The sequence below is a fragment of the Pleurodeles waltl genome, chromosome 1_2 (assembly GCF_031143425.1).
Source record: "Pleurodeles waltl isolate 20211129_DDA chromosome 1_2, aPleWal1.hap1.20221129, whole genome shotgun sequence".
Classification (NCBI taxonomy): Eukaryota; Metazoa; Chordata; class Amphibia; order Caudata; family Salamandridae; genus Pleurodeles; species Pleurodeles waltl.
The window spans coordinates 798,528,902-798,556,521 of NC_090437.1; the positions used below are offsets into that span (position 1 = coordinate 798,528,902).

The window sequence follows — 27,620 nt, forward strand, 5'->3', positions numbered from 1 at the left end:
GGGGGCCACCTGGAAAACAAATGCAAGGGGGGCTTGAGGACAAATCCAGGAGTTCCTAACTGGGGGGCTCGGTCGGTGGGTGTCTGGAATGGAGGGGCGATGACATTGGAAGTCGTGGACCAAGGCAGAGGCACTCAGGTGTAGTGGATCCTTAGCAGTGGTGCTCCTGCGTCAAGGCACACATGGTTCCTTGGGGGATCTGCAGATGGAGACAGAACATGGCAAATGTACAACTAAGAATGCTGTCCTCTCGATGCTGATGTCCCTCTCCGGCAGGTCTTTGGTTCTGCTGTTGGAGTCTAGGGAGGGCTTCAAAAAGCCTTGGTTAGTTCAAGAGGTACCTCAGTGGAGCTCCGCTCCAGTGGATCCTTGAGTCTTTTCACTTGGTGGGGAGACTGAACTGACTTCTAGGAGCAGAGAGACCTCATCCTGGATGGGTGCTGCGATGGTGGACACGAGGGTCAGCAGGCTGCTGGACTGCATGTTTGCAGTTGGAGCCTGCAAAAAAGCAAGGGAGTGTCTCCTCCACTCCAGGGGAGATGCTGACGGGCTGGCTAAGTGCTGGAGAACCTCCAAGGCTTTTGGAGTCCCTACAGCTGCAGGACGACTCGTGAAGTCGTGATTGTCAGGACGGCAGCAGGTAAGCAGGCAGGTTTTTGCGCAAACGTTTTCCAGGCGTCCACACTTCTCGCTCCTCTGGCACTTCTGTGTCATCTTCTTCTCGTTGTCAGGCAAATCTGGCTTCTGGTGTTGGGGAGCCACCTAAATACTGACTTTAGGGGGCGTTTTAGGGGAGTGTAGGGTAGTTGACAATGGGCTACTTGCCCTTGGGGGTGTCTACACCCTGTTATGACCACTTCCTATGGGGAGTGGGCATATCCCTATACCAGAAGGCCTAGTACCTGTAGGAGGCTGGCCTGGATTGTAGTGGGTACCAAAGGTACTTGCACCTTATACCAGGTCCAGTTATCCCTTATTAGTGAAATGTAGTCATTTTCTAGAACCCAGGCTGTCCAGGGGTAGCTGTAGCTCAGCAGCCAAGGCTTATTTAGGAGACATGCAAAGCTCTTGCAATACCACTGTAGTTACACAGTACTCACACACACGAAAGAAAACACTCAGGCCCTCATTCTGACCCTGGCGGTCGGCGGAGAGACGGCGGTCGGACCGCGAACAGACCGGCGGTATTAAAAATGGCATTCTGACCGCGGCGGTCCCCGCCGCGACCGACCGCCACTTCTCCACTCCGACCGCCACGGCGGTCATGACCGCCGGGCTGGAGTTTGCGCACTCCGGCCCGGCGGTCGTCCCAAGACCGCCAAGGGTATTATGACCCTGCCTACCGCCGCGGTTTCTTGCGGGCGGGAACCGCCGTGCGAACCATGGCGGTAAGCACTATCGGGGCCAGGGAATTCCTTCCCTGGCACTGATAGGGGTCTCCCCCACCCCCCACTACCCACCCGAGTCCTCCCCCCACACCCTCCACCCCCCTGCCACCCCCCCAGAGGTGGTCCGAACCCCCTCCCCACCCCCAGCCCGACATGCACATACATGCACCCCGACATGCACACACCCCCAACATGCACATATACACACCCCCTACACACACATACACAACGGGGACACATACCCGCACACATACATGCAGACATGCGCACCTGCCGAACAGCACACATTACCCATAGACACAGCAGCACCCCCCGCCCGCATACACGCACTCACACACCCCCTCTACACACTCACACGCACACCCCCATGCACGCCCACATCACACAACACCCCCCCACCCCCTCCCCTCACGGACGATCAACTTACCTTGTGCGTTGGTCCTCCGGGAGGCGACGGGAGCCATGGGGAGGTGACCGCCAACAGAAGACCGCCAACAGAAGACCGCCACACAGAAATGTGGGTCGTAATTCTGTGGGCGGTGTTCTGCTGGCGTGGCGGTGGAGGTTGACCAGTCTCCACTTTCCCGCCGACCGCCAGTGTGGCTGCTGGCGGTTTTCCGGCGGAACGCTCCCAGCGGTCAGAATGCGCACAGCGGCATACCGCCGCGGTCGGCGGTCTTCACCGCGGCGGTAACTCGGCGGTCTTGCGAAAAGACCGCCAGGGTCAGAATGAGGGCCTCAGTGTTACAAAAATAAAGGTACTTTATTTTTAGTGACACAATGTCAAAACACCTTAGAGACTATACTCCCTTAGGAGGTAAGTAATATACACAGTATATATATTAGAATGCAGAAATAGCTGTAAAAAGAGTTAGAAAACAGTGCAAATACTGAAAATCACAATAGGTTGCTATGAGCCTATGGGGAACACAAACCATATACTAAAATAGTGGAATGCGAAAGTCAGTTTCCCACCTAGGCAAGTGTAGTGCGTAGAGGGGCGCTGGGAGTGTAAGAAAACTCCAAAGGTAAGAAATAGAACCCACCCAAGAGCCCAGGAAAACAGTAGTAAATCACAGTAAGTTTCCTAGACCACACAAGAAGTCTTGATAGAAGATTATGCAAAAACCAGAAGAGAATGCAAGACTCCAACAATGGATTCCAAGACCTGAGGACCTGTGGAAGAAGGGGACCAAATCCAAGAAGCACTGAAGAGTTCAGGGAGAACAGGAGCCCCTGCTAACCTGGATGAAGGTGCAAAAGAAGAACCACCGGTGAAAAGATAAAGGGGGTCATTCTGACCCTGGCGGTAAAATCCGCCAGGGCCAACGACCGCGGGAGCACCGCCAACAGGCTGGCGGTGCTCCCATGGGCATTCTGACCGCGGCGGTACAGCCGCGGTCAGAAACGGAAAACCGGCGGTGTACCGCCGGTTTCCCGCTGCCCTGGGGAATCCTCCATGGCGGCGCAGCTTGCTGCGCCGCCATGGGGATTCTGATCCCCATACCGTCATCCTGTTCCTGGCGGTTTTGGCCGCCGGGAACAGAATGGCGGTATGGGGTGTCGTGGGGCCCCTGGGGGCCCCTGCAGTGCCCATGCCAATGGCATGGGCAATGCAGGGGCCCCCGTAACAGGGCCCCACAAAGATTTTCAGTGTCTGCCATGCAGACACTGAAAATCGCGACGGGTGCAACTGCACCCGTCGCACCCCTTCCACTCCGCCGGCTCCATTCGGAGCCGTATCCTCATGGAAGGGTGTTTCCCGCTGGGCTGGCGGGCGGCCTTCTGGCGGTCGCCCGCCAGCCCAGCGGGAAACCCAGAATACCCGCGGCAGTCTTTTGACCGCGCAGCGGTATTCTGGCGGTCCCAGCCAGGCCGGGGTCAGAATGACCCCCAAAGTCAGTTATGCACCCAAGAAGACAGATGCTGGTTCCTGGTTGGAGCAGAAGATGTCCCATGCCCGATGGATGATTGCAGTCTGGTTTGCTTCGCTGGTTTCCGTCAACAAGCCTTGGCACATGCAAAGTTCGCAGTTAGTGGAAAATGGTGCAGCCCGAGACCAAGAGGGACCTGGTGGCCTCTACCCAGGAGGGGGAGAGGCTCTCAGCAACTCAGAGAGGCCTCAGAGGACCAGGCAGCATGCACAGGAGTCCCACAGCACGGGGACAAAGAGGGTGCCAATGGAGGCCCACACAGCATGATGCAAAGGGATCCCATGCCGCCGGAGAACCACTCAGGAAGCTGTGAGTCGCAGGAAGGAGTACTTGGGGCCAGAGCTGTGCTGTGCATGAACAACTTCATGGAAGGTCGCACACAAGCCTTGACAACTGGAAATCACACGGTACACGGGGAACTATCTTGCGTAGGGAGGCAAGCTCTTACCTCCACCAAAGTTGGACAGCTGGACCTCAGGACCGTCGGCACACTTCAGTCCACCACCCGTGTTGCTGGATCCACGCACTTCATCAGAAGAGGGAACGCACGCCACTGGTCATCGTTGCAGAGGAGTGCCTGCTGAAGCAGGGAAGTGACTCCTTCACTTCAAGGGAGATTCCTTCTGGTGCAGGCTAAACACAGGCAGTACTCAGAGGATGCATAACCGGAAAACAGTTGTAGTTGCTGGCAGGAGCCAAAGATACAATGTTGCAGAAGTCGTCTTTGCTTCTTTGTTGCAGTTTGTAGAGTTTCTGGAGGGTCCAGCTGCAGTTCCGTTGGTAGAAGATGAAGTAAAGGATACAGAGGATTCTTGCTGGAGTCTTGCAATCCGAATCTGAGGAAACAGCCAGAGAGACCCTAAATAGCCCTGAAAAGGGGATTGGTCAGCTACACAGGAAGGCACCTATCAGGCAACGGCTCTGATGTCACCTGCTGGCACAGGCCACTCAGATGCTCCCAGAGTGCCCCACCACCTTGGAATCCAGGATGGCCAAATCCAGGGACACTCTGGAGGAGCTCTGGACACCACCCTTGGGGTGGTGATGGACAGGGGAATGGCAGTGGTCACTCCTCTTTCCTTTGTCCAGTTTTGCGCCAGAGCAGGGACTGGGGGTCCCTGAACCGGTGTAGACTGGATTAAGCAAGCAGGATTCCCTTCAGCTTCAGCTGTGACCTTCAAAGCATTTCCATAGACTCTGGGAGGCTACCCCTTCCTTGCCTGTAACACCTATTTCCAAAGGAGGAGGGTGTCCCCAAGCAACAGGAGGGCAGAAACCTGTCTGTGAGGTGGCAGCAGCTGGGGCTGCCTGGAAAACCTCAGACGGCTGGTATAGCAGTACTGGGGGTCCACTGTGGAGCCCCCCAGACTGCATGGAATTGTAAAACCAATTATAGAATCAGTATTGGGGTACAAATCTCAGTCGTTAGACACCTTACATGGCCATATTCAGAGATACCATTGTGAAGCTGGACATAGGTATTGACCTATGTCCAGTGCACGCATAAAATGGTGTACCCGCACACATGAATTTCGGGAAAATGGTCCTGGACGATGTGGGGGCACCTCTGCTAGTGCAGGGGTGCCGTCACACACAGGTACTGTGCACCCAGCCTTCAGGGTTGGAAGGCCTGACATATAGGTGACTTATAAGTGACCTGGAGCAGTATAGGTGGCTGTGGAATTGTGCATGCACCATTCCAGACAGGCTGCAGTGGCAGTCCCATAGAAGCCTTTGCAAGTGCTCCCTAAGGGTGGCAAAAGTAATGCTGCAGCCCACAGGGATCCCCTGGAACTCCAATGCCCTAGGTACCAAAGTACCATATACTAGGGACTTATAAGGGGGCACCTGTATGCCAATTTGGGATGAAATACTGGGTGACAAATTTGAGAGGAGAGAGAGCATAAGGACTGGGGTCCTGGTTAGCAGGACTCCAGTGACACAGTCAAACACACTGACATCCAGCAGAAATTAGGGCTAACATGCCAAAAAGAGGGTACTTTCCTACAGTTCCGACCAAAACCAAGATGGTGGAACACTTCTTTGAGTGTCCACCTCCGGAAGCCCACCTTAGGGGTGTGGTTAGCCCAGAGGTGGGACACGCCTACTGACTAGCTAGTTTTCCCGCCTGTCCTGGTGCAAGTAGGCCTCAAGGCAGTGGGTGGCTACACCCAGGACTTGGGAAGCCGGGGCTGTGCATACCAAAGGCGGCAGGGTCTTTAAAGATCCTGCTTCTGATATGCAGATCTTCTAGCCATCCTGCTGGAGTGGGAAGTAACACCCCTCTCCAGAGCAGGCACTGATTCTGCCCTCTGAAAGCACAGGCTCTCATCTTTAAGGGGTCAGAAACTCGTCTTGTGGTGGCAGACTGGACCAAACTAGTCAGTCAGCACAACAAGAGACTGGTAGGGTTCAGGGGGCACCTTTAAGGTGCATTCTGGGTGCACATCCGAGCAAACCCAAGGCTGGCACCAACCTGGATTTGTTAAGACGTGGTGTTTGATACTAAACACCATAGGGTTCGGTGAAGCTATTATGTGACGGGGTCACTTGTGTTGACAAGTGTCCAGCACATACCTTAAAATGGCTTCCCGTTTCACTTTCAGTGCTCAGCAACGGGGCCCAGCATCACAGGGCCATATCCACTCATGCAGATATGGCCATGCAGTAAGTGTACTCCACCCTGCCTTATGGGTGACTTACATACACTTAGCTAAAGTGCCATGTTGTGTTTTCTCTTGGCTTGCACCACGGCATGCAGACTGCAGTGCCATGGAACAATCTGTGCTGCAGCCTTTAGGGACCCTCTCCTCTACCCGGGCACTAGGTACCAGGGGTACCACTTACTATGGACTTCCACGGGTGGAGAAGTGTGCTAATTGTACACCATGTTACCTGTTTTTGGGAAAAGAGCACTGGCTCTAAGGGCCTGTTTAGCAGGAACCAAGTGCACCTCAGTCGAAAAACCTCTGTCCCAGTGGCAAAAAATGTAGGGTGACCATGTCAAAAAGGGGCACTTTCCTACAACAGGGAAATATATTTCTCAGTGCATGTAGTAGATATGCTGTACAAACTCTCATTGGCATCACACACCAAAAAGGAACATCTGATCTTTGGGCAGAAACTTAAAAACTCTCATGTTCCATGTCTAGACTGTATTATCAATGTATGAGTCACACCTCAGATCCCTTCACTGGCTCCCTATCGACAAGAGGATCACCTTCAAAATCCTCATCCACGCACACAAATCCCTCTACAACACCGGACCAACCTACCTCAACGAAAGAGTGAACTTCCACACTCCCACTTGCCACCTCCGCTCTGACGACCTTGCACTCGCCACAGTCCCCCGCATCCAACGTGCCACCACCGGAGGCAGATCATTCTCCTACCTCGCCCCCAAGGCCTGGCACTCCCTCCCCACAAACCTCCGCAAGACCCAGGACCTCCTGCTCTTCAGAAAAAACCTCAAGACATGGCTGTTCGAAGAGTAACTCCTTCCCCCCTTTACCCACCCCCACCCCGCCACCAGGGCCTTGAGACCCTCACGGGTGAGTAGCGCGCTCTATAAATTTTTTGATTGATTGGTTGATTAACTGTTGTTTTTAAAGTGCAACTGTAGTAAGTAGCTTTTTCACTATCAAAGTACAGGTCCACTAACATAATTAAATTATATTAACACATTTATTAACATAACTTTGATGGTATCTGTACGCAGTGCCCTCAAAGGACTGAACAAGCTGGCCTCAAGAACTTTCTCAGTTTCCATAAAGTTACTACCGTGAGCAAAATGTCCCATTGCCATGCAATAGGTTAAGAGATGCCCCAAATCCCCAGCCATAACTGTTAGACACCACAATGCATCTAGGGATAAATAGATATACGGATAATTCGATTGGGGGATAGCCCCACACGTGTATGACGATGGAGAGGTGTACGCTACCTAAAGCATGCAAAAATGCTGGAACACCGCATTGTTTGACGTTTAGCCACACTGCGCAAAACTGGTGGACGAAATCTAAGCCAAATCTGCAGTTCAAACAGGAGGAAAAGTCACCCACAAGTGAGGCCACCCATCAGCCAGAATAAAAGGGCTGCGAGTAAAGGACTTAATATCATTACGTTTCTGTTACTAACTTTAGGAAAACTTTGGCAGTGCTTTTGCCTTTCTCATGTTGTCTGGTTTCCTGTTACGGTGATATTAAGTTCTGTTTATCAGTAATGAGGATATCTCTCAGCCCGTGATAACTACAATCCTGTAGTGGTGATGTTCTTACTTCAGCTAAAGACAAGTATTGTGCGGTAGTAATCTGCCAAGAAATCCTACTCTTTACTCTTCAAAAGAAGGAAATAAGAACTGAAAAAAATGACTGCAGAAACGGAGGGACCTCGCATTGTGCTGCAGCTGCTGACATTCCTGATGCTGACTGATTCTGCATAAGCCCAGAGAGTCAATCCGAGGCCTCAGACAATTTCTAACACTAGTCATAGCCGACTTCTGCTGAAGTAAAATCTTCTGTGGAATGCCACCTATTTGAAAATCAATCGGGAGAAACCAAGACACTGTTTTTTGCACAAGGGTACCCGGTTCAGGCTATTAAGCAGACTTCTGCTTTCTGGAGTTTTTTCTACATTGGAAGCACGTTGCAGTGGAGCTACTGCAGAGCGTATTTATGGAGCTGTGGAGCTTGAGAAGAGAACTGATAGCATCCACATAAGTGACTTGTTAACCAGATTTGTTGTAAAGGCCCCCAGTCATTTGCCACTAATGTCACTCGTGACCTGGATTTCACTTTAGTCCTGCTGAAAAGAACCATCAACAACATTACAGGATTTCTTAACATTGCCTAGCATCCCACTGATCACAGGAGTCAATTATAAAACACCATCCGACTGACTTTCTATGAAACATTTGTATTGCTTTATCTTCACGTTTCGGACCAAAACCTTTTGCGGTATATAATTAAAAAACATTTTCTCTTTATATAAATACTCTTGCTTTCATTCCACTTACTGTACCTCTGATATTTTCCTACTTGATGTCTATATTTCTAAGCACCACTTGCACACTCTACTCTTGAAAGTGGCCTACGGGAGGGTTAAGTGGCACCTAAGATCTCCATTTAATTCCAAACTGCTGATTAACGACATTGAGCAAGCCTGCCTGAAATGCGTGAATCCTTTGGTGCTCTTTCTCCCCAGCCTTGGCAGTTAGTTTCTTATACCAAGTGCCGTATTCTAAGATCCTGGGAGTCAAAATGTCTAAGTGAGCTAGCTCGGACCCTGATGGACATTTTGAGGGTCGCCTAGAAACACTCAACAATGGTGGTGCTTGTGTTGTGAAATGCAGAAATTCCAAATATCTGTCCCAGAGTAGCACTATGTGTACAATCATGCAACTCCTTGTTAACTATTATGAAACTGCTGATCACCCATGGCATCAAGTCATTGTAAAATTAATTGCACTTTTACCAAGGAAAATAAAATGCTTTCTCTAGGCCTAAAAAATTGATCTGGGTTAAACATTAAAGTAGAAAGGATTAAGGGCCAGGTGTACAAGCCATTTATTTTATGCACGAAAAACAAACGATTTGCAAAATCACAGGGTTTATGATCAAGAAATGGCTTTTTGGTAAGTATTTTGTGTCATAATTAAACTGTGGAGGGTATTATATATCATATCTAGAAAGTCTTGGGTACAAGAAGAAAGTGCTAGCCATAAAGACAGAAAAGTTGAACAAACAAAGTACATGGTTCTCTTTTTTTTTCTCCATTGAAGTGAGAGTAGACCATGTACGGATGCGTTATCTAATCACACAGTCTGAGATAGCTGTTTCTGGGTGTACCTCAATAATGTCATTGTTTTTTTCTAAGTAATGCCATCAGTTTGCTTTTAACATTTTCAATTACGTCACTTCAAAATTAAAGGTTGGTCCACTGAAATTAAGTGCAGTGATACTGTGCAAAGGACCACTTAATTTTTTTATTTTTTCACAGACAAACTAAAAAAACTAACAATCATGAACAAATCGTAAGCACATTTCTAGTGGTGATACCAATTAACTCTATCCCTTTACCCTTAACCATAAACCTACAACTAAATCCCTGTTACCACTGGGGGTGCAAATGCTAGGTACTCTCTTAATTTCCTGGTGTGAGAACCTTATTAGCATTTTCAATTGCTAATACACAACTGAACATTTACCAACAAACCCTTTTGAAAAAGTCAGGTTTTAAGGACAAATAGAGACCAGATCATATGGTCCGGCTTAGCAGATGCTAGCGCTGGGATGCTCTAGGGTAGCCATGTACTTTACAAACGTGCATAGACTGGAATAGAATATCAGCCCCTGCCCCGCCAAAAGCAAATGATTACCAAGCATTTGCAATGCAACTGGTCTTGCATTTGCTGGAGTTAGAACTATTAGCGTTGTTCTTACCGGATTTTTCTTGCCCCACAAATTGAAAGAAAAAAAATGACCACGATCGCGCTATGTACAACCCAGCACAATGGCGCTGCGTGGAAAATAAAAAGATGAAGTAGTGCAGAAACCAGGCTGAAGACATCGAGCCTCGTAAGTTTTCAGTAGTTGACCGGTTCCTTCGAGGAGGGCTAAACACCAGAAAAGGCATGACGCATGCATGCCTTTCACTAATGAAAGCAAGTGGATTTTAAAAGGCATGCCCACGAGCCAATAAAAGTGATAGGCAAGACATGGGCGTGGTTACAAGCCCAAAGAGAGATTAAAATAGGAACGGAGCACTTGTGCGCTCAACCCTAAAAATGATGTGAGCATAGCACAGAAAGCTTGGTTAGACTGCATAGAACAAGTTAAACACATTTGAATAATATGAGTAGATAATACAAGGAGGAGGTAAAATGCAACTTGAATAGTGCTCCACATTTTGAAACTTGTGCTGCCCTGGGCATAAGAATCTGATGTTTATTAAAATGAAATGTTAGCATGTATGTTACTACTTACCACTTGAGATAAGCAGAGTTGCAGTCTGACACTGTATTTCCGCTTCACCAAGAGCCTTCAATAGAGAATTTGCAGGGCTTTTTTTCCAAACTCTTCTCTGGGGTTCGCCAAGATCTACTTTCATAACCTCCTCAACATTTGTGTCTGTAAAACAATAATAGTTTCTATCTTGGTCATACATGCCATAAAACAGAAACAGAACTCAAAATTAAAAGTACTGCTGCTTTCGGAACTGACTAGGTTTACAGTAATCCATTAACAATACATTTTAGTCTTTTGCAAAACGTCTTGTAGCACCTATATCAGGTTTAAATATATATTTTCTGCTTTCTGACTGTCCTGTTCGCAAGCATGCTGGGCAAGCCTACCTCTATACCAAAGTCACAAAGGATAGCTGTAAAGTGCCTCAAAGGGAGTGCACATTAAAATGTAAGGACCAAGGCCCCACTCTGACATGGCAAAGGGAAGGGAGGAAACATATGTTGTCTGCCTTTGCAAAAACGCTTCATAGAAGGTGATTTAAATAATGAGGGCTGATCCTAAAACCACAAAAAGGCCGAAAGATACCCGTTAACTATGATCAGAGCTAAACCTCGCTGGGCAAGAGAAAAAACAAACAACAAAACATCAGATAACTTTGCCTGGAGGGGGAAGTGTGCTGCACCAAGCCACAAATGTGTCCCAACCGAAAATGTATACTGTAATTGTCGAAAGATGCCTGGTTGCCAAGATGACATCAACCACCTCTGGAGGAAGGCCAAAAGCATTCAGCTGTTGCTGAAATGTGGACGTGGTCGGAGAGGATCCTTTGGTGCCATCAGTCCCCAGCAGCCTCACAGTCAACCATACTGTAATCCAGGATAGAGGCTGAAAGATCAGGATCATACCCTGAATGTCTTGGGCTCTCTTTTTCAGAGGAAAGACACAAAACCGATCCATGCCCATAATGGCTCTGAGGAAGAAGTTACCTAGCTTTGATAACGCCTTGTCCAGTAGAGGCTCGAATTAGCTGCAGATTCCTTACCTTAGACTATTCCCCAAGTGCCCGACTGAATCCAGAAACTTTTTAAGCAGTACCCATGAGTGGCAGTTGGTGACATTGGTCAGCTCCGTATCTGCAGCATCGCCATTGTCCACGCTCGAAGTGGCATATGGGGGCCTATATAAGCACCACCCAGCTACTTATGACATTTCAGGAAGCACAGAGCCACGAAGTCTGCTGATATACCAGTGTGATGCTACTAGGGACTTCATAGGGGTCACACTACAGAGAAAAATCTGTTCGGAGAGCGGGGAGGATGGGTCAGTTGGTAAGGAACCTGCAGCGAGATAGAGGCTTACTTGACAAGGCATTACCGAAGGTAAGTAACTTGTTCACCTGATAGAGAATTTTGCCACAGAGTCATTACTTTAGAATAGATACAAAGCTATCCCGTAGGACCGAATGGGCAAAATACCCATCACAACAGACTTGACAGTCCAGGCAGTAATGCTTAATAAACTGTGCAGAGATGCCCATGTTGGAGCCTGACAGTTATCCGGGACAGGGACTCTGCAAATTAATGCACTGGTCGCAGACTTGGCTCTAGTGTAATGAGCAAGCAAGCCCTCAAAGGGTTGATTGTGGGCCAATGTGTAGCAGATTTGTATGCTAAACAAAATCCATCGTGAGACGGTCCATTTCTGCACAACTTTTACCTCTTTTCACCTGACATAACCAATGAAGAACAGATCATCCACCCAGAATTCTCTGGTACAAAGCAGAACAAAAAGTGTCTGGGGTCCAGAGGTGGAGTCCCTTCCCTTCCTTGGAAGGATAAGGCGGAGAAAAGAAAATAGGCGGTGTGATATTCTGACCTACGTGAAAGGGTGTGACAACTTTTGGTAGATAGCCTTTAATTGTGCCTAAAGCAATGCCTTGCCGGGCTAAAGAAAGAACAGAGGTGTATCATGCCACAAATGTGTCCACTGTACGGCAGGCATATCTAGTCTTAGTTGAGGAATAACTCACAGAATAAAATCAAAGACTTCCAGAGGGAGGTAAAAGACTTTGAGTTGACGCTGCTTAATCTACACGCATGAAGACGGAGCATATGTTTGGTTGTGTGCAAGACCATGTCCTGCGGCATAAGATCCTTCCGGAACCCTGATCGGAGGACTGATGCTCAGGAGTTCTTGATCCCAAAATCTCTGTGCCAAATGTGGTGCCACAAGACTGACTTGAGCCAGGTCGTTTTTGATCTTCTTCAGTACTCTGCGCAGGAGCTACCTCGCTGGGAGTGTAGGAGACCTGATCTCCATTTGAGACAAAAAGCATCTCCAAGTGAGAGTTGCTTTGGAAGTGCTGACATTGCTTGTTCTCTGTTATGGCAAATATATCTAAACAAAAGGGTCTCCCCACTGCTAAAGGAGAAGAGTCCTTGCACCACATCCAGATGGAGACACTATTCGTGATTCGCTAGGCATGGACTGCTGAATTTGTCTACTCTGCATTTAAAGATCCCGTCAAATGCTGAACAACCAGGAAAATATACTGACGCTCCAGTCATGTCCAGAGACACAGGGCCACTTTACATAGGTCCACAACGCCATCCTGCCATTCTTGTTACAGTACCACATGGCAGTGGGTGTTGTCAATAAACATGTGTACTAGCCTCCCATTTATGGAAGAAATAAAGGTTTTCAATGCCAGATTGCTCTCAGCTCCAACAGATTGATCTGGAGTGGAGACTCCGCTGGAGATCAGAGTCCTCTGATCTCCAATTCTCCCAGATGGCTGACACAGCCCAGGATTGATACAACTGTCACCACTGTTAGTGGGTAGGGAAGGGAGAGGGGTCGGCTGCTGTCTTAATCTTGGTTCGTCAGCCACCACTGAAGGCCTTTTGCAGGCCCCTCTGATATCTGGACCAGATCGGAGAGATTCCCCCACCCACTGGGGCTTCAGGTCCCATTGAGAGCCCACGTATATCAATAGGCGTGTGTCACCACCAGGATAATGTAGGAGATGAGACCCAGCAGCCTCAGACTAAGTCTCACCGAAATCCAGTATAGAGGCTGAAAAATCAGAATTACTGCCTGACTATCCTTGACTCGCCGTTCCAAAGGACAGGTCCTAAACAGCATGTAGGAGGCGGGCTCAGTTTATGGTATAGACCTATGGTATGGCACCCTATACTGAGTCTAGGCAACCCTTAGTGATAACGAATAGGTTCCCAGATAGCAAAAGCTCTCTAAGGGTAGCCAAGGCGAGCAGCCAAAGCTTATCCAGAAGGAATGCAAACCACTTGCAATACAACAGTACTCAAACAGTAACTCACTCACAAGAAAGAACCACACAAGTGTTGCAAAAATGAAGGCGTCTTTATTACAGCAATACTACTAGGCTAGTGGTAGAGCATTGAGAAGATATCTACACACAATATATACACAAAATAACAAGCAGAAATACCATAAAATATACAGGACCCTATGGGCGAGTGGGGGGCAAACCATATACTAAGTAAGTGGAATGTGAAACAGTGAACCCAACCAAGTTAATTGGGGTAGTTAGCTAGGGGTTGGGGGTAGATATAAAACCTAAGATAAGTATGGTAAGTCCTCCCAGCAACCAGGTGCAGAGTGGTTACCTACTCAGTGTTTGCATAGACTAACATAAGGAAGTAGTGGTTGGAGTTTGTGTGCTTCAGGACCCTTCCCAGTGGACCCCGGAGAAACCAACAAACAAGAGGAAGGTTGGAGAGTGCCCCCACCTGGGGATAACCAGAAGACAGGTTTACCTACACCAGGGGACCCAGATGAAGAGGGAGAAGGGACTCTCACTGAAGTCAATGGAAGCCTCAGACTGTCCAGCTGCTATCGCGACCCGTGGACCAGGCCGATGGAACCCAGGGATGGGTTCCGGGTGTGGAGGACTTGAAAAGGAAGGGGCTAGAGTCTAGCACCCTTGGAGGTGCCCAGGTGGCAATGCCCACCCTCCTGCAGGTCGGTGGAGGTAGAAGTCCAGCTGCGGGGTCCATGAGCTGCAGAAGGTCCTTGGAGTCACCTAGAAGCTGTTCCTCAATGGTTGCCGGATTGCAGGAGGGTCAGTGACCAGCGAGGCCACAAACAAGCACTGGCAAATGCAAACAGGAGCTGAAGAGGTATTTGCAAAGTTTTGGGGACCGCAAGGTCCAGAGCACTCTACACCCTTGAGGGGGGAGTCAGGGCTGGCCCTCATCATGCGAAAAGGCCAGTAAAAGTTGTTGAAGCCCCACGACTGACCCACAGACGATGGACACAGGGAGTCACAAGGAGGCCTCAACAGCAGAACAAAACAGAAGTCCCACGTTGCAGGAGCTGAGGTACAGGGGCCTTGAACTGCGAATGCTGGAGGCCAGGGCTTCTTGGTGCCTGAAGATTTCCTGGAGGAAGAGTCAACAAGCCTTGGCAAGAGCAACAGTTGCGAAGCACAGAGGTTCAAGTCCAGTGGCAGAAGCAGGAGCCCACAGTCTCCCAAGTTGGTCATAAGTCAAGCAGGATCCAGAGGAGGCCACAGACCAACCACCTGTGATGCAGAGCCTTTCGATGTCCGATAGACAACAGACCCCCACCAGCCTGTCAACGTGGTCTTGAGGTGCCTGCGGTTGCAGGGGAGTGACTCCTTCACTCCAAGAGAGATTCCTTTGTGATTCCAGGTGCAAATAGAGTCCTTGTGACCCTGGAGGATGCACAGCCTTGGATGTTGCAGAGTTCTTGCAGGATCCGGAGAAACAATGTTGCAATGGGAGCCTTCCCACCAGAACCAGACTTGTTTTGGTTCCAAAGCAGACCAGCAGCGGTTCCAGAGGCCAGGAGCAGATGATGTCCTGCTAGATGAATCAGAGGACCCATCTGCGGGGGAGCCCTTAAGTAACCCTTAAAACGGGTTGGTCACTCTCTGGGGTGACCTATGTATCAGAGGGGGTAAGGGACATCATCTACCTGGCCTAACCAGTCAGATGCTCCCAGAGGCCTCTGCATATCTTATTCTCAAGATGGCAGAATCAAGTGGCCAACTGGCAGAGCTAGGGAAAGAGCTGGACAGAGGGGTGGTCACTGCCCTGTCCTTTGTGCAGTTTCGTACCAAACCGATGCAAGCCGGATTATGCAGAGGGTACCAAATGTGCCTTTCAAATCAGTCTGGTGGCGCACGCAGGCCTCCCCACCCCAGCCCTCAGACACCAAATACATAGGGGTAGTAGGTGGTCACACTTTTCCCTTATAGGAAATCATTTGTTCTGCGTTCCTCTGCCAGAGCCAGGCTCACCAGCAGTAGGGCAGAACAGTGTCTGGGGTCGGCAGCAGCATGGGCTGGCAGTCAGACCCCATAAGGCTGCACAGGCAGAACTGGGGGATACTATAACCCCCGGAGTACAGGGAATCATGCAACTAGCACTGGAATCAGTGAAGTTGCATGATTCCAACATGTTTTATACCAAACATGCCTAGGTTCGGAGAAGCCATTATGTAGTTGGACCACTTGTATTGACCAGTGTCCACTACATACCGTAAGAAGGCTTTGCCGCACTTACAAAGCCCAGGGAATGTAGTCTGGGGTTTATAGGGGTATCCTGCTCATGCAAGGATACCCTTACACTTAGGGACTTGCACTCTGCCCTTGAGCTGAAGGGCCTACCAGAGGGGTGACTTACAGTGTCTAAGTGCAGTGACAAGGATATGAGGCAAACTTTATATCCTAAGTGAAAGGTGCATGCACCATTTCACACAGGCTGCAAAGGCAGGCCTTCAGGCACAGTTTACATGGGCTCCCATACATGCTGCAGCTCATTGGGGTCCCCAAGTGTACCACTGCCCTGGGTATCTAGGTACCATATACTAGGGACTTACATTGGTGCACCACTATGCCAATTGTGGGTGTAAAAAGTTTACCAGTAACCAAATTTAGAGAAGAAAGCACGGACACCGAGGTTCTGGTCAGCAGGTTACCCAGTGAACTACAGTCTAAACACACTGACATCAGGCAAAAAGTGGGGGTAACTATGCTAGAAAGATGGTACTTTCCTATACTGCACTGTATACAGAAATGCCCTGATGAAAGGGAGCATTCGAGAGGGAGTCAGGTGTGACTCTGGAACTTTTACAGTGAACCCCAATGAATGCAGGAGGTGATTCGTAGTCTGGAGGTGGGAGACGACCGCCTGGTGTTAGCTCGCTTTCAGCAGCCAGTGATCGAAGTAGGGGGAAGACTGGAACCCCAACCTCTGCAGATATGATGCTATCACCACCATCACTTGGGTGAACACCCAAGGGACGCTGGTAAGGCCAAAGGGGGGGCACAGCAAAATGATAATGCTTGTGGTCCACTATGAACCACAGGTAAGGTCTGTGGGCAGGCAGGATGGGGATATGGAAGTAGGCATCCTTAAAGTCCAACTGTACCATCCAGTATCCAGGATCGAGGACAGACAGAACCTGAGCCAACGTGAGCATCTTGAATTTCTCATTCTTTAAAAAGTATTTTGGAAACTTTTCTGAGAAGGCAGAGGTCAGGAATAGAACAGATGCCTCTGTCCTTTCTGGGCACCAAAAAGTAGCAGGGATAGCGACCACAAGCTATTTCTGATTCCGGCACCCTCTCAATAGCTTCTTTGGCCAAGATAGCCTGTCCTTCCTGACAAAGCAGGGAGAGGTACTCCTCCTTCAGCCAATCAAAAGAAGGTGGCATGGGCGGTGGAGTTTCGAGGAAGGGGATGGAGTAAACACACTGAACAATTAGAAGAACCCACTTGTCCGATTTTATGGACTTCCAGAGAGGGAGGTGGTGGTCTATCCTGCCACCCACTGTGTGCCTGAGATTGTATGAGGTGACTCATACAACCCAGCCACTCCACCGACCTCTTGGAAAGCTTAAGTAACATCGGCCTCAAGCAGCTCGGCACTGACCCTACCCACATCGCAGGACACAAGCTTGGCCCAATCTTCACCTCCAGCGACAGTCAGGTAAATCCACACCACACCACTCAACCTGGTCTGACCACCACAGTATACACTTCATCTACGGACCCACTTACTCCAGCACTGCACCCCCCAGATCCATGCAAAAAAAAAAAACAGGAAAAAGGTATCAGAAGGCCAGTAGAACAACACTCTCAGCTTCCACCACCCAGACTCTACATGACCCTGAACAAGCAGCAAAGAGCTTTTCCCAGTGGATCCCAGAATGCACCATCATTAACCCCCGTAAAGACAGCCAAGGTCGAAAAACAAAGCAAAAGAGCAAGCTGATTCACTGACAAACTGCACTCCACCAAATGGAATGGCTGACAACTTGAAAGGAAGTGGCGCATCAGCAAAAAAACAGACCATACCACCTTCAGGACTGCCCTCAACCAGTACCACTGCCTCCGAAACCAAGAAGAATGTACTAGCAGACCACATCAAAGCCAGCACAAACCACAGAAGAGAACTCTTTGCCATAGTGAAGGAGTTCACCAATCCTGCAGCCACCGAGAATGAAATCACTCCCTCCCAGGAACTGTACAACAACCTTGCGGACTTCTTCCATGACCAGGTTATGGCTATCTATGAAAACTTCGAATGCCAACCCTGTGCCGCAGACAGCATCAACCAAGCAAGCACAAACATGAACCCCTAACACCTTCTCACCCAAAAGGAATTCCTCACCACGCAAAACACTATCTCCATCATGAACTCTGGGAGCACCCATGGCCCTTGCCATCACCACGTCTTCAACCTCAGAAGCAAGACAATTGGCAACGAGCTCAGGAAGGACCTCCATCACCCTGGCCTCCTTTCCAGAAGTCTGGAAGCATGCTGAAGTGTGGCCCTCCTGAAAAAAACATTTGCAGACTCAGTCAAAATGAAGAACTACTAGCCCATCTCTCTGCTCCCCTATCCAGCAAAAGTCCTCAGGAAAGGTATCAACCAGCAACTCACCCAACACCTAGAAGACCACAACCTCCTAGACCCCTCTCAGTCTGGATTTAGAAATAACCATAGCACCGAGACAGCGTTGATTGCAGCTACAGATGACATCAGAGCCCTCCTGGACTGTGGGGAAACAGCAGCTCTCATCCTTCTTGACATGTTGGCTGAGTTTGACACAGTATTCCACAACATCCTGATCAACTCCACCACATCAGGATTCAAGGAAATATCCTCAAATGGATTGCCTCGTACCTCACCAGCAGAACCCAAAAGGATTAGTCTCACTGTTCATCTCAGAGTCCAAGAAGATCATTTATGTAGTCCTCCAAGGATTGTCCCTCAGCCCGAACCTCTTCAACACCACATGAACCCCCTGGCTGTCACCGTCAGATCACACAGACTTAACATCATCTCCTACGTTGACGACACACAGCTCACCCTCTCACTGTCCGAAGAGCCCTCCAGCACAAAAGCCAACTTCCACAGATGCATGATGGACGAGTGGATGATGGACAACTGTCTCAAACTCAACATCGAAAAAACTGAATCTTTGGGAACACCACCTCTCCATTGACGGACACATGGTGGCCCGGGGAGCTCAGCACACCTCTTTCCCAATCAGACCACAACAGCAACCTCGGCATCATCCTGGATAGCAAGCTATCCATGAGGAAACAAGTCAACGCAGTCTCATCTGCCTGCTTTCACACTCTGCATGCTCTGCAAGATCTTCAGGTGACCCCCAGCAGACATCCCCCATCACCAGCATACTGGACTACGGAAACATACTCCACACAGGAATCACAGCATGCCTCCTGAAGAGACTCTAAACAATACAGAACTCAGCGGCAGGAATCATATTCGACCTCCCCAGAAGGACCCACATCACACCCCATCTCAAAAAACTACACCGGCTCCCGATTCAGAAGAGATGCCAGTTCAAAATGCTGACCCATGCCTACAAGGCCCTGCATAACGAAAGACCAGCATACATAAACAAACACCTGACCTTCCACCAACCAACCAGACACCTATGATCAGCTTCCCTCTCCCTCACAGACAACCCACGGATCAGTCGAGGCAACAGCGGAGGACACCCCTTCTCCCACTTGGCAGCCAAGGCCTGGAACATTGCCCCCCCCCCACACCTCAGGACGTACTGTTGCTTCAGCAATTCAGAAGAGAATTAAAGACCTGGATGTTTGAATGATCCTTCCTCCACACAGCAGCATTCAGCTCCAGCACCACAAGACTCTCACTGGTGATTTGCTGCGCTCTATAAATGTTTGAATGATTGAAGGCAAACTAATGAGTTTTGGAGGCTGTGGCTGCCGGGGGTGGTAGAGTGGAACGACCTCTGACTGACTGTCCCACGGGATCTGTTGGAACCACGTCCTCAGCCAGAAAACGACTGGGGAGCCTGCTGGCCTTGGAAAGAATGGGCACCGATGTTAACCCCTCCTATAGCCTCGGAAGGGGTGAAAGGTGGACTGGGGCTGGCAATGGAAAGTCTGAGGAAAAATGTGTGCAAGCTTGGACATCCCCTGAAAGTCAGTCAACCTCAGCCAGGTGTGAGTACCACTGCCAATGCAATCGCTCTAACTAGCAATTCGGTCATATCCACTCCGCAGCATATAGCGAACTTCTCTGCATCAACAACAGCCTGGATCAGCATGGCTTGGGCCTCCTCTGTGAACTTGACAGCACATGCCCAACCAAGTTTTAGAGCATATGGGTGTATCGGCACAAACGGCAAGCTGTGTTCATTGACTACAGTGCCTGGCTGGCGGAAGAGAACATCCTCTTACTAAACGGATCTCCCCTCCTGGATTCTGTATCCAGTGGAGTAGTATGGAATGTGCCAGGAAGAACTTTGGAAGTGGAGGCCTGGACAACAAGGCTGGGTGGAAAAAGCTGCATCCACAGTAGTGAGGTGATGGTGGCAGGCAATTGTCCTGTGTACAGGAGCCCCTGTGGAGGATTTAGCTCAGGTCCTGTGCAAGACATCCACAAAGGCTTCAGTGAATGGGAGGAGGGGGTTCAGAGGGGTAAATCCTGGCTGAAGCACCTCTGTCAAGACAAGGGAAGCTGAAGGTCTGGGACCTTAGCACCACCATGGCAAAGAAAGCCACAGTAAGAGGAGAGGCCGAGCCACTGTCTGGTGGGGTATCCATAAAAGTGGCACCCGCCAGTCCCTCATACCAGTTGCCCTCTGGTTCATCAAGGGGGTTAGGGAAACCATAAAGGTCCTGAGACCCTGCCCAATTGTCTTAGTCTCCAATCCGGCACTGGTTCCAGCTTGGAAGATCTGGTTCTGGCTGGTGCCAAAGTTGGCATCGGATTTTGCGCTTCCGGCTCCGTCGTAACCCGATATGACAATGAGGATGGCATCACCATTGGCGATGGCAATTCAGGGAATAATGCCATTTGAGCAGGTTCCGAAGGAAGTTACAGTGTTGTGGGTGGATTCACTCCGGATCCATCATCGCATCCAAGGGGCCCAACTGATGCTGAGACCAAGCTTGCCGGGGAGAATCTAGAGGGTCCTCCCCAGTGACCCATGGGGACCGCTGGATCCAAATATATGTGCATGGCATCATAAAACACCTTGAGTTGGATGGGGGTTGCTTCAGCTCCAGGAAGCTCTGGAAGGCGCAGAGTGGACCCAGCCACAGCCTCCATGGAGGACGTGCAGGATCAGGGCCTCCAACTGTGACACTTTCCCATGCCTCATCCAAAGTCTTGGATTGGTGCAAAAACGTCAAAGTGCGCTTGGACTTCTTGGATTTTCTGTGGGATTTACCAGACAATGACTTCAACCGCAAAGACCAACTTCGAGGGGGGTTGGTGAACAGTCCCAGTACATTCCTTGTGACCGGAATCCGGAGCGTCACAAAGCGGTCCAATGTCGAGTGACCAGAAGCTTCAGACACTCCTTATGTAATGCCACAGGGTTCGAGCAGCATTCCTCACAGGTCCTGGAGTCGTAGCCTGGCTCCAAGTAGCAAAGACAAATCAGGTGAAGGTCTGTCACAGACATCTGCACCATAGGGTTTCAGGTCAAAAATAGGTTGAAAGTCTCCGTTCTTCTGTGTCACCAAAAAGTAGAAGAAATAACACAACCCATTTATGGTGCAAGCACCCTCCTAATCGCCTTTTTGCCAAAAAGGCTTTACTTCCCTGCCCTAGGAGTGGGAGATGCTCTTCCATAAGGCGTCTGAGGGACAGAAGAAGGTGTGGTGGAGTAGTTATGAAGGATAAGGCATATATCTTCGGAACAAGCTACAAGACCAACCTGTCCGGTGTTAAGGCCTGCCAACCTGTTAAGAATTGTTGGATCCTGCGTCCAAACGGGTGGCTGTGCTCCACTAACTGCACGCTAAAGGGATTTGGAAGGTGAGGCTGTGGGGGGCTGGGAGTCAGTAGACTGAATGGTGCACTTGTCTTTGATCGCAGGGTCAGTGGGTGCCATGAAACTGCAGGACACTTTACTGAGGCTGGAGTGGCATTCGGTGTGTGGTACATCTCCCAAAACAAGAAAAGAAACAGTAGAGCTGGTGTGGCTGTGAGGTAGGGCATTTAAGCCCAGGGAGTGTGCAGAGGTCTGGCTCTCTTTGAACAGCTCCAAAGCAAAATCTGCCTTGTTCCCAAATAGGCAAGTCTTGTCAAAGGGCATGTCCATAAAGGACGACTGGACACTGCTTGAAAAAACAGTCTAGAGAAGCCTGTGGTATTCAGGCCACTACAAGTTATGAATCTGGAATTGTGACAGGCACCCTGTATGGTTTGAGTTAGGACAGGGCAAAGGTCTTCCGGGACTCCAGGAAGTGCTTAAGCAACTTTGGGTCACATGTACCAACCTTTTGGTTTTTGCGACACGCAAAATGTGAGTCAGAGCGACTTGCAATTTGCGACTCGCAAAATCGAATGTTGTATAGTGTCAATGACACTATTAGCGATTTGTAAGGGGGTCGTAAATGCCCACCTCATGATTATTCATGAGGTAGGTCACATTTTGCGACCCCCTTAGAAATGGCGGCCGTCACAGGGATGGTGGCCTGCTGGAGACAGCAGACCACCATGTCTGTGACTGCTTTTCAATAAAGCAGTTTCATTTTTTATTTTTTTTAAATGCAGCCCGTTTTCCTCAAAGGAAAACGAGGTGCATTTCAAAAACAACAAAAAAATGACACTTTTGTGTTTCATTTTTTCAGTGCTCTGAAATGTTTTTTACACTGACATTCACAAAGGGTTAGAGGTCCCATGGGGACCCCTTCCCGTTTGGAAATGGGTTAGCACCAGTGCTACACTGGTGCTAACTGCAATTGTTTTGCGACCACATTCGCGGTCACAAAACAATCATACATGGGACTGCGAGTTGCAATTAGGAAGGGAACACACCTTCCTAATTGCGAGTCGCAAGCCCTTTTTGCGATTTAGTAAATAGTTTACTGAATCGCAAAAATGGGTTGGTACACGGGGAACTGCATTTTGCATGTCGCAAACAGCCTGATTCGTTGTTTGCGACGTGAAAAAGCCTTCGTACATGTGGCCCCAAATTCCAGGCAGGCAGCTGGCATTGACTGCCCTGAAGCCAAACTAGTGGAAAAAAATACCTGCTTCCCCAAGGTCTCCCTTCTTTTGGGCTTCCTATCCAGGGAGTAGTCAGAAATATATATGGGTTTGTCTGAGTGGTGTCAAGCTATCAGGGGAGAGGTGCTGAGACAAAATGGTAGGAGAGCAAGGGGCAGGTTTGTAGCATTTCACAATATGGTGACTAAATGGGGGACCAGTGCAAGGTTTGGTCTAGGCTCGTGTGAGGGTATCAGTGAGTGCCTCAATAAAAGGAAGTAGGGGCTCAGTAGTAGTTTACCACAGCCAGAGTACTCAGGTCAGGACATTGGTTTTCAGCTGCCCTCCATATGACCAGAGCACAATGTCTTTGGTGGCAGGTCCAGGGATGTGAGAATGCCATAATCAGGTAAGGTGTCAAGACCACTAGCATCTCAGAGATCATCATCCAAGTTTCTTCTTGGTAGGGTTTGCCAATTTCATCTCCTGTATCACAGTCAGTATCAGACTCTACCCAGACATGGGACACTAGGCAGGTCAAATGTTAAAGGTTGCGTTTCTGCACAAACCAATCGATGCCTTGGTCAGGGTCGAAGCAGCACCTACCTGGAGCAGGCAAGCACAACGGCACTTCATCCTGCGGAGCCAGTGAAGTCAGTATCGGTGTCAAAACAGTGGGAACTGGCATGGTTCATGTGGGCAGAGGTGTGTAGGAGCCGAGAAAGTCCCAGTGACGTGTTCAGTGGATCCAACTAGCACTGAGGGCAAATCCACCAGTGGTATCCGAGATGAAGGGACTCTAAGCTCCTTGCAGCCCATAGGTCTGCCAAAGAGAGTCCGAAAAGATGTGAAGAGTCAGAGCATAGCCTTGTAGAACTCTTAGATCTGCTTTGGTGTTGCTGACAGCCCAGAAAACTCAGGTTGTGCCAGAACAAATTGCAGGATGGGCTCCAAAGTCATCCCAGTACAGGAGCGAGGTTGAGAGGCATGGCAATATCCCAGCGCCTTCGCTGGAGTGCGACAGTGGCGGGAACAGGCAGAATCTTGCATGGATGCCTCTGGATTGACTTGTGAATGGAAAGGAGATCAACCTTTTGTCTTGGACCAGACATGACATGGAGTCCTGTGGAGCTGGGTGATAAAGAATTTTGCCTTGGGGTGCCATAAAGGCTTTCAGGTTCATTGATGTGCTGTCATTGAAAGCATTAGTCATTACTAGACCTTAGGCACCACAGACAAACCTGAAGAGGATAGGTCACATACACCTGCTTGAGACAGTCCTTAAAAGGTTTAAAACCTGTCATTTTGGGAGGTAACACTTCCCTTGCACACTGTAAAACATTTGAGGTAAAATGGTCTCACACTGAAATGAGGTAAGCTCATGATCCACACTGGTGACACATAAAGAAAGGAACAGACATCAGCATGTGGGATTGGCCCTTATATAGGCTCCGCACATTATTTCCAGAGCGGAACGGCATCACTGCGGAGCTGCATGGCAAACACCTACCAGCAGCCTAATGTACTGCAGAAACATTTCCAGATCCAGTCTGACACCTGGGGAATATTCAGAAGATGAGGAATATGTGTTTGGAAGTATATATCAGAAACATACAACCTGCAGATTCTAAAATCTTTCTATTAAACGTAATGCAGTGTGACCACCTTGTGAGAATGATTCATTATATTGTACGTCTTTTGGTTAGGTCATCATTCTATTCTAAAGTGGCTTGCTGTCCATTTTAATTTGAGCAAACTTCAGCTTGTATTCACCTCACATTTGGGTGCGATTCAGATTTCTTTAGAAGTGTATTGTTTTCTGCCTCACAACGTTCATGCACTTCTGGGAGGCGAATAATGATCCTAGGGCTCAATTCCTAGTTATTAATCTATTGGCACCAGAAGAGTTATTTCTATTATTTATTTAGTGCCAGTACATTGAAACAGCTTGGTGCTAGGAACAAGAAACACATCATAAGAAATTTTAACAATACAAATAAGTGTTGAGAGATCATTTAAAGACATTAAAATTAAGTATGGGGTATGTTGCCAAGCGGTGAAGATGTTGGCTGTGTTTCCTGTGAGTCCCCAGATCACTACAGTGGAAAACTTCAAAACTAATGAGTGCCCCTACAATAACGACATGTGCTGGTGAATATGAAGGGTACAGCATCAACGAGGGCCAAGAATCAGCTGATCTGATGCAGCATTTGGGCTACAGGCTGGTAGGGAGCAAGTCATCATACCAAATGTCCTTATTTATGATATTGCTGAGCAAACTTATCACCTGGTTCATAATCGCTTCCTGGGTCCGTGTTGAAAAGGGAATGTAAGATATATGTTCTCCTGTGTGGAGACAGCAGATCACATGGAGGAAGCAGTGCCTCAACAGTGGTCGGGCACAGCTTCGGCCAAGGTCAGTCCGGCATGGACTTTAAATCAGAGAGACAGAGGTATCTCCTCACCCAGTGTAAATTGATTCAGCATCAAAGTTCCAGGAACCGTGGCTCCAGAGGCTGGGTTGGAATCGGAGTCTTCATGATGGGCTTGGAGTGTTAAACTGACCCTGAGGGTGAACCTTCAGGAGATACCCCAGATGAAAGGCCTCCTGGCTTCTTGGGACTCAAAGGTGCATCACAGGGAGTCAGCAAAGATCCGAAGAGTTAGATCATAGCCTTGCAGAACTCCTCAATCTCTTTTGGAGTGGTGGATGGCCCTGGAAACTCTGGTTGTGCAGGAACTAGTTACGGAATAATTCCCCAAATCAACTCCTCAGGTGAGCATGAGAAGCAATAAGGGATCAAGCCCTGCTTTAATTTTTTTATGCTTCTTCATGGGCTTATTCAACGATTTCGAGCTCGACCAATACCAGCCTCTGGAATGACTTTGTCCAGTTCAGGAGCAAGAATGGCACAAGAACTGAACCTTCGACTTGGACCACAACTTAGACTGGTCTTGTTGTGGGGTCTTCTTGTGTTTGGTAATGGAGAGTTTGCCTGGTGGTCCAATATGGCCTATGGGTTCACCAGCATGCAGTGACTGAAGGCCTTAGAGTTGTGACTTGACTGCAGGCACACCTGATAAGGATCTGTTACAGACATTTGTTTGCAACAGTCCCAACAGTGCTTCAAACGTGTCATTTTTCGCGGTGACATTCTCGTGCACACCATGAAATGTAGACAATTTCTGAGGTAAGTGTCTCTGAGAGAGGAGAAAACTCCGGATTCACTTCTGGTGACGTGGAAAGAAAGGAACTTATGTCAGCACGGGTGAGTGGTACCTATTGAGTCCCCACATGTAATTTCTGGAGCAGAACAGCATAAGTGCGGAGCCGCACAGTGCCACCTACCGGCACACAGAGGTACTACTGAAAGGTTTACAGATCCAGTTTGACACCTGCAGAATATTGAAAAGAAGAAGAACTAGCAGCTAGAAGTTTCTATCAGAATGTAGGATGCAACTAATATGGTGATGTATATGCTCTACTAGTGGTTCTGATTACTCTTCTGGTAAGAGAAAAGCAGTGGGTGTATCTCCTGAAAACCAACATTGTAAGACTAAATGATGAAATACCAAGGAACCACTTAAATTCCAAGAGTTACTAAAAACATCTATTATGAGTAGTGTTGAACATACCTTATTATATTCTGGTGCAAACACACAACAACAACAAAAAACACAACAATGTCATCAGATTCGCTAGTACTGGCCTACATAGTTGAGCATACTCATCACCATATTAGTTGCATCTTATATACAATAAAACAACGTAGAAGGAAAACAGTAAAGGATGCAGAGGCACTGACCACGTTGCAAAAAGAATCATAAACATCTGAGAGACTGTTTAGCTAACGTACTATAATAATGATCATACAGTCTCTGGATATAACAGACAAGTGTTTAAAAATTGAGTCTTGGGGTCTTTTTTGCTAACAGAATCTCACACAAAATTAGAAAAAAGCCCCCCGCTGTCTGGCTAGAGACAGCAGTTTTCAAAATACATCCACCAATAATCCTGGGAACAAAAGTGATACATCACTACTAGCGACACACACAAGACACATTCTCCCAGATGCCAACTGCATCTCAGGAAGCCAGTTGTGCTGTCACTGTAATCGCATAGGGGCATACATAGGTTTGTCAGGACATGGTTCTCTTGATAAAGTAATTAACTACTGGTTGGAAATATGGGCAGGCGATGATGCAACTGGCTCATTTTGCATTACGGACATAATAATTACAGACAGGGGATGTTCTCCTATCGGTCTGTGTTTTTTTTCCAGTGTGTGACTACAGAAGCATATCAGCTGTCTGCTCCAAAAAAAGACCCATTATATGTAGGTATAGGGTGAGAGTTATTAGGCAACTGACGATAAAATTCGTCCACTTAAGTGTGCAGTGTTTTATGTCCCACTTTTTAACTGAATGTTTTGGCTATACGTTTTAGCATTTTTCCTTATTTGGGATGAGCAGAATGAAGCCCCTAGGTATTTTTATCACATAAATCAGCCTGAAAAGAAATGTAAAAGTGCGCTGTAAGGAAATGCCTTCCTTGGCATGGTTAGCCCCTGAGTTTTTGCCTTTTTGTTGATGCCAGTTATGATTGAAAGTGTGCGGGGACCCTGCTAACCAGGCCCCAGCACCAGTGTTCTTTCCCTAAACTGTACCATTGCTCCCACAAATAGCACAGCCCTGGCACACAGATAAGTCCCTTGTAAATGGTACCCCTGGTACCAAGGGCCCTGTTGCCAGGGAAGGTCTCTAAGGGCTGCAGCATGTCTTATGCCACCCTGGGGACCCCTCACACTGCACAT

At 48.6% G+C, this 27,620-nt stretch overlaps 1 protein-coding gene across 5 annotated transcripts in view; it reads right to left on the reverse strand.

Annotated features, from left to right (window-relative positions):
• Positions 1-27,620, reverse strand: part of NEK1 (NIMA related kinase 1) — an 800,483-nt gene that overhangs the window by 282,964 nt on the left and 489,899 nt on the right. For all 5 annotated transcript variants that reach the window (XM_069244156.1, XM_069244192.1, XM_069244183.1 and 2 more), the window contains one exon: positions 10,306-10,449. In XM_069244156.1, coding sequence (XP_069100257.1) covers positions 10,306-10,449 — 144 coding nt within the window. The remainder of the gene's footprint in view (positions 1-10,305; positions 10,450-27,620) is intronic.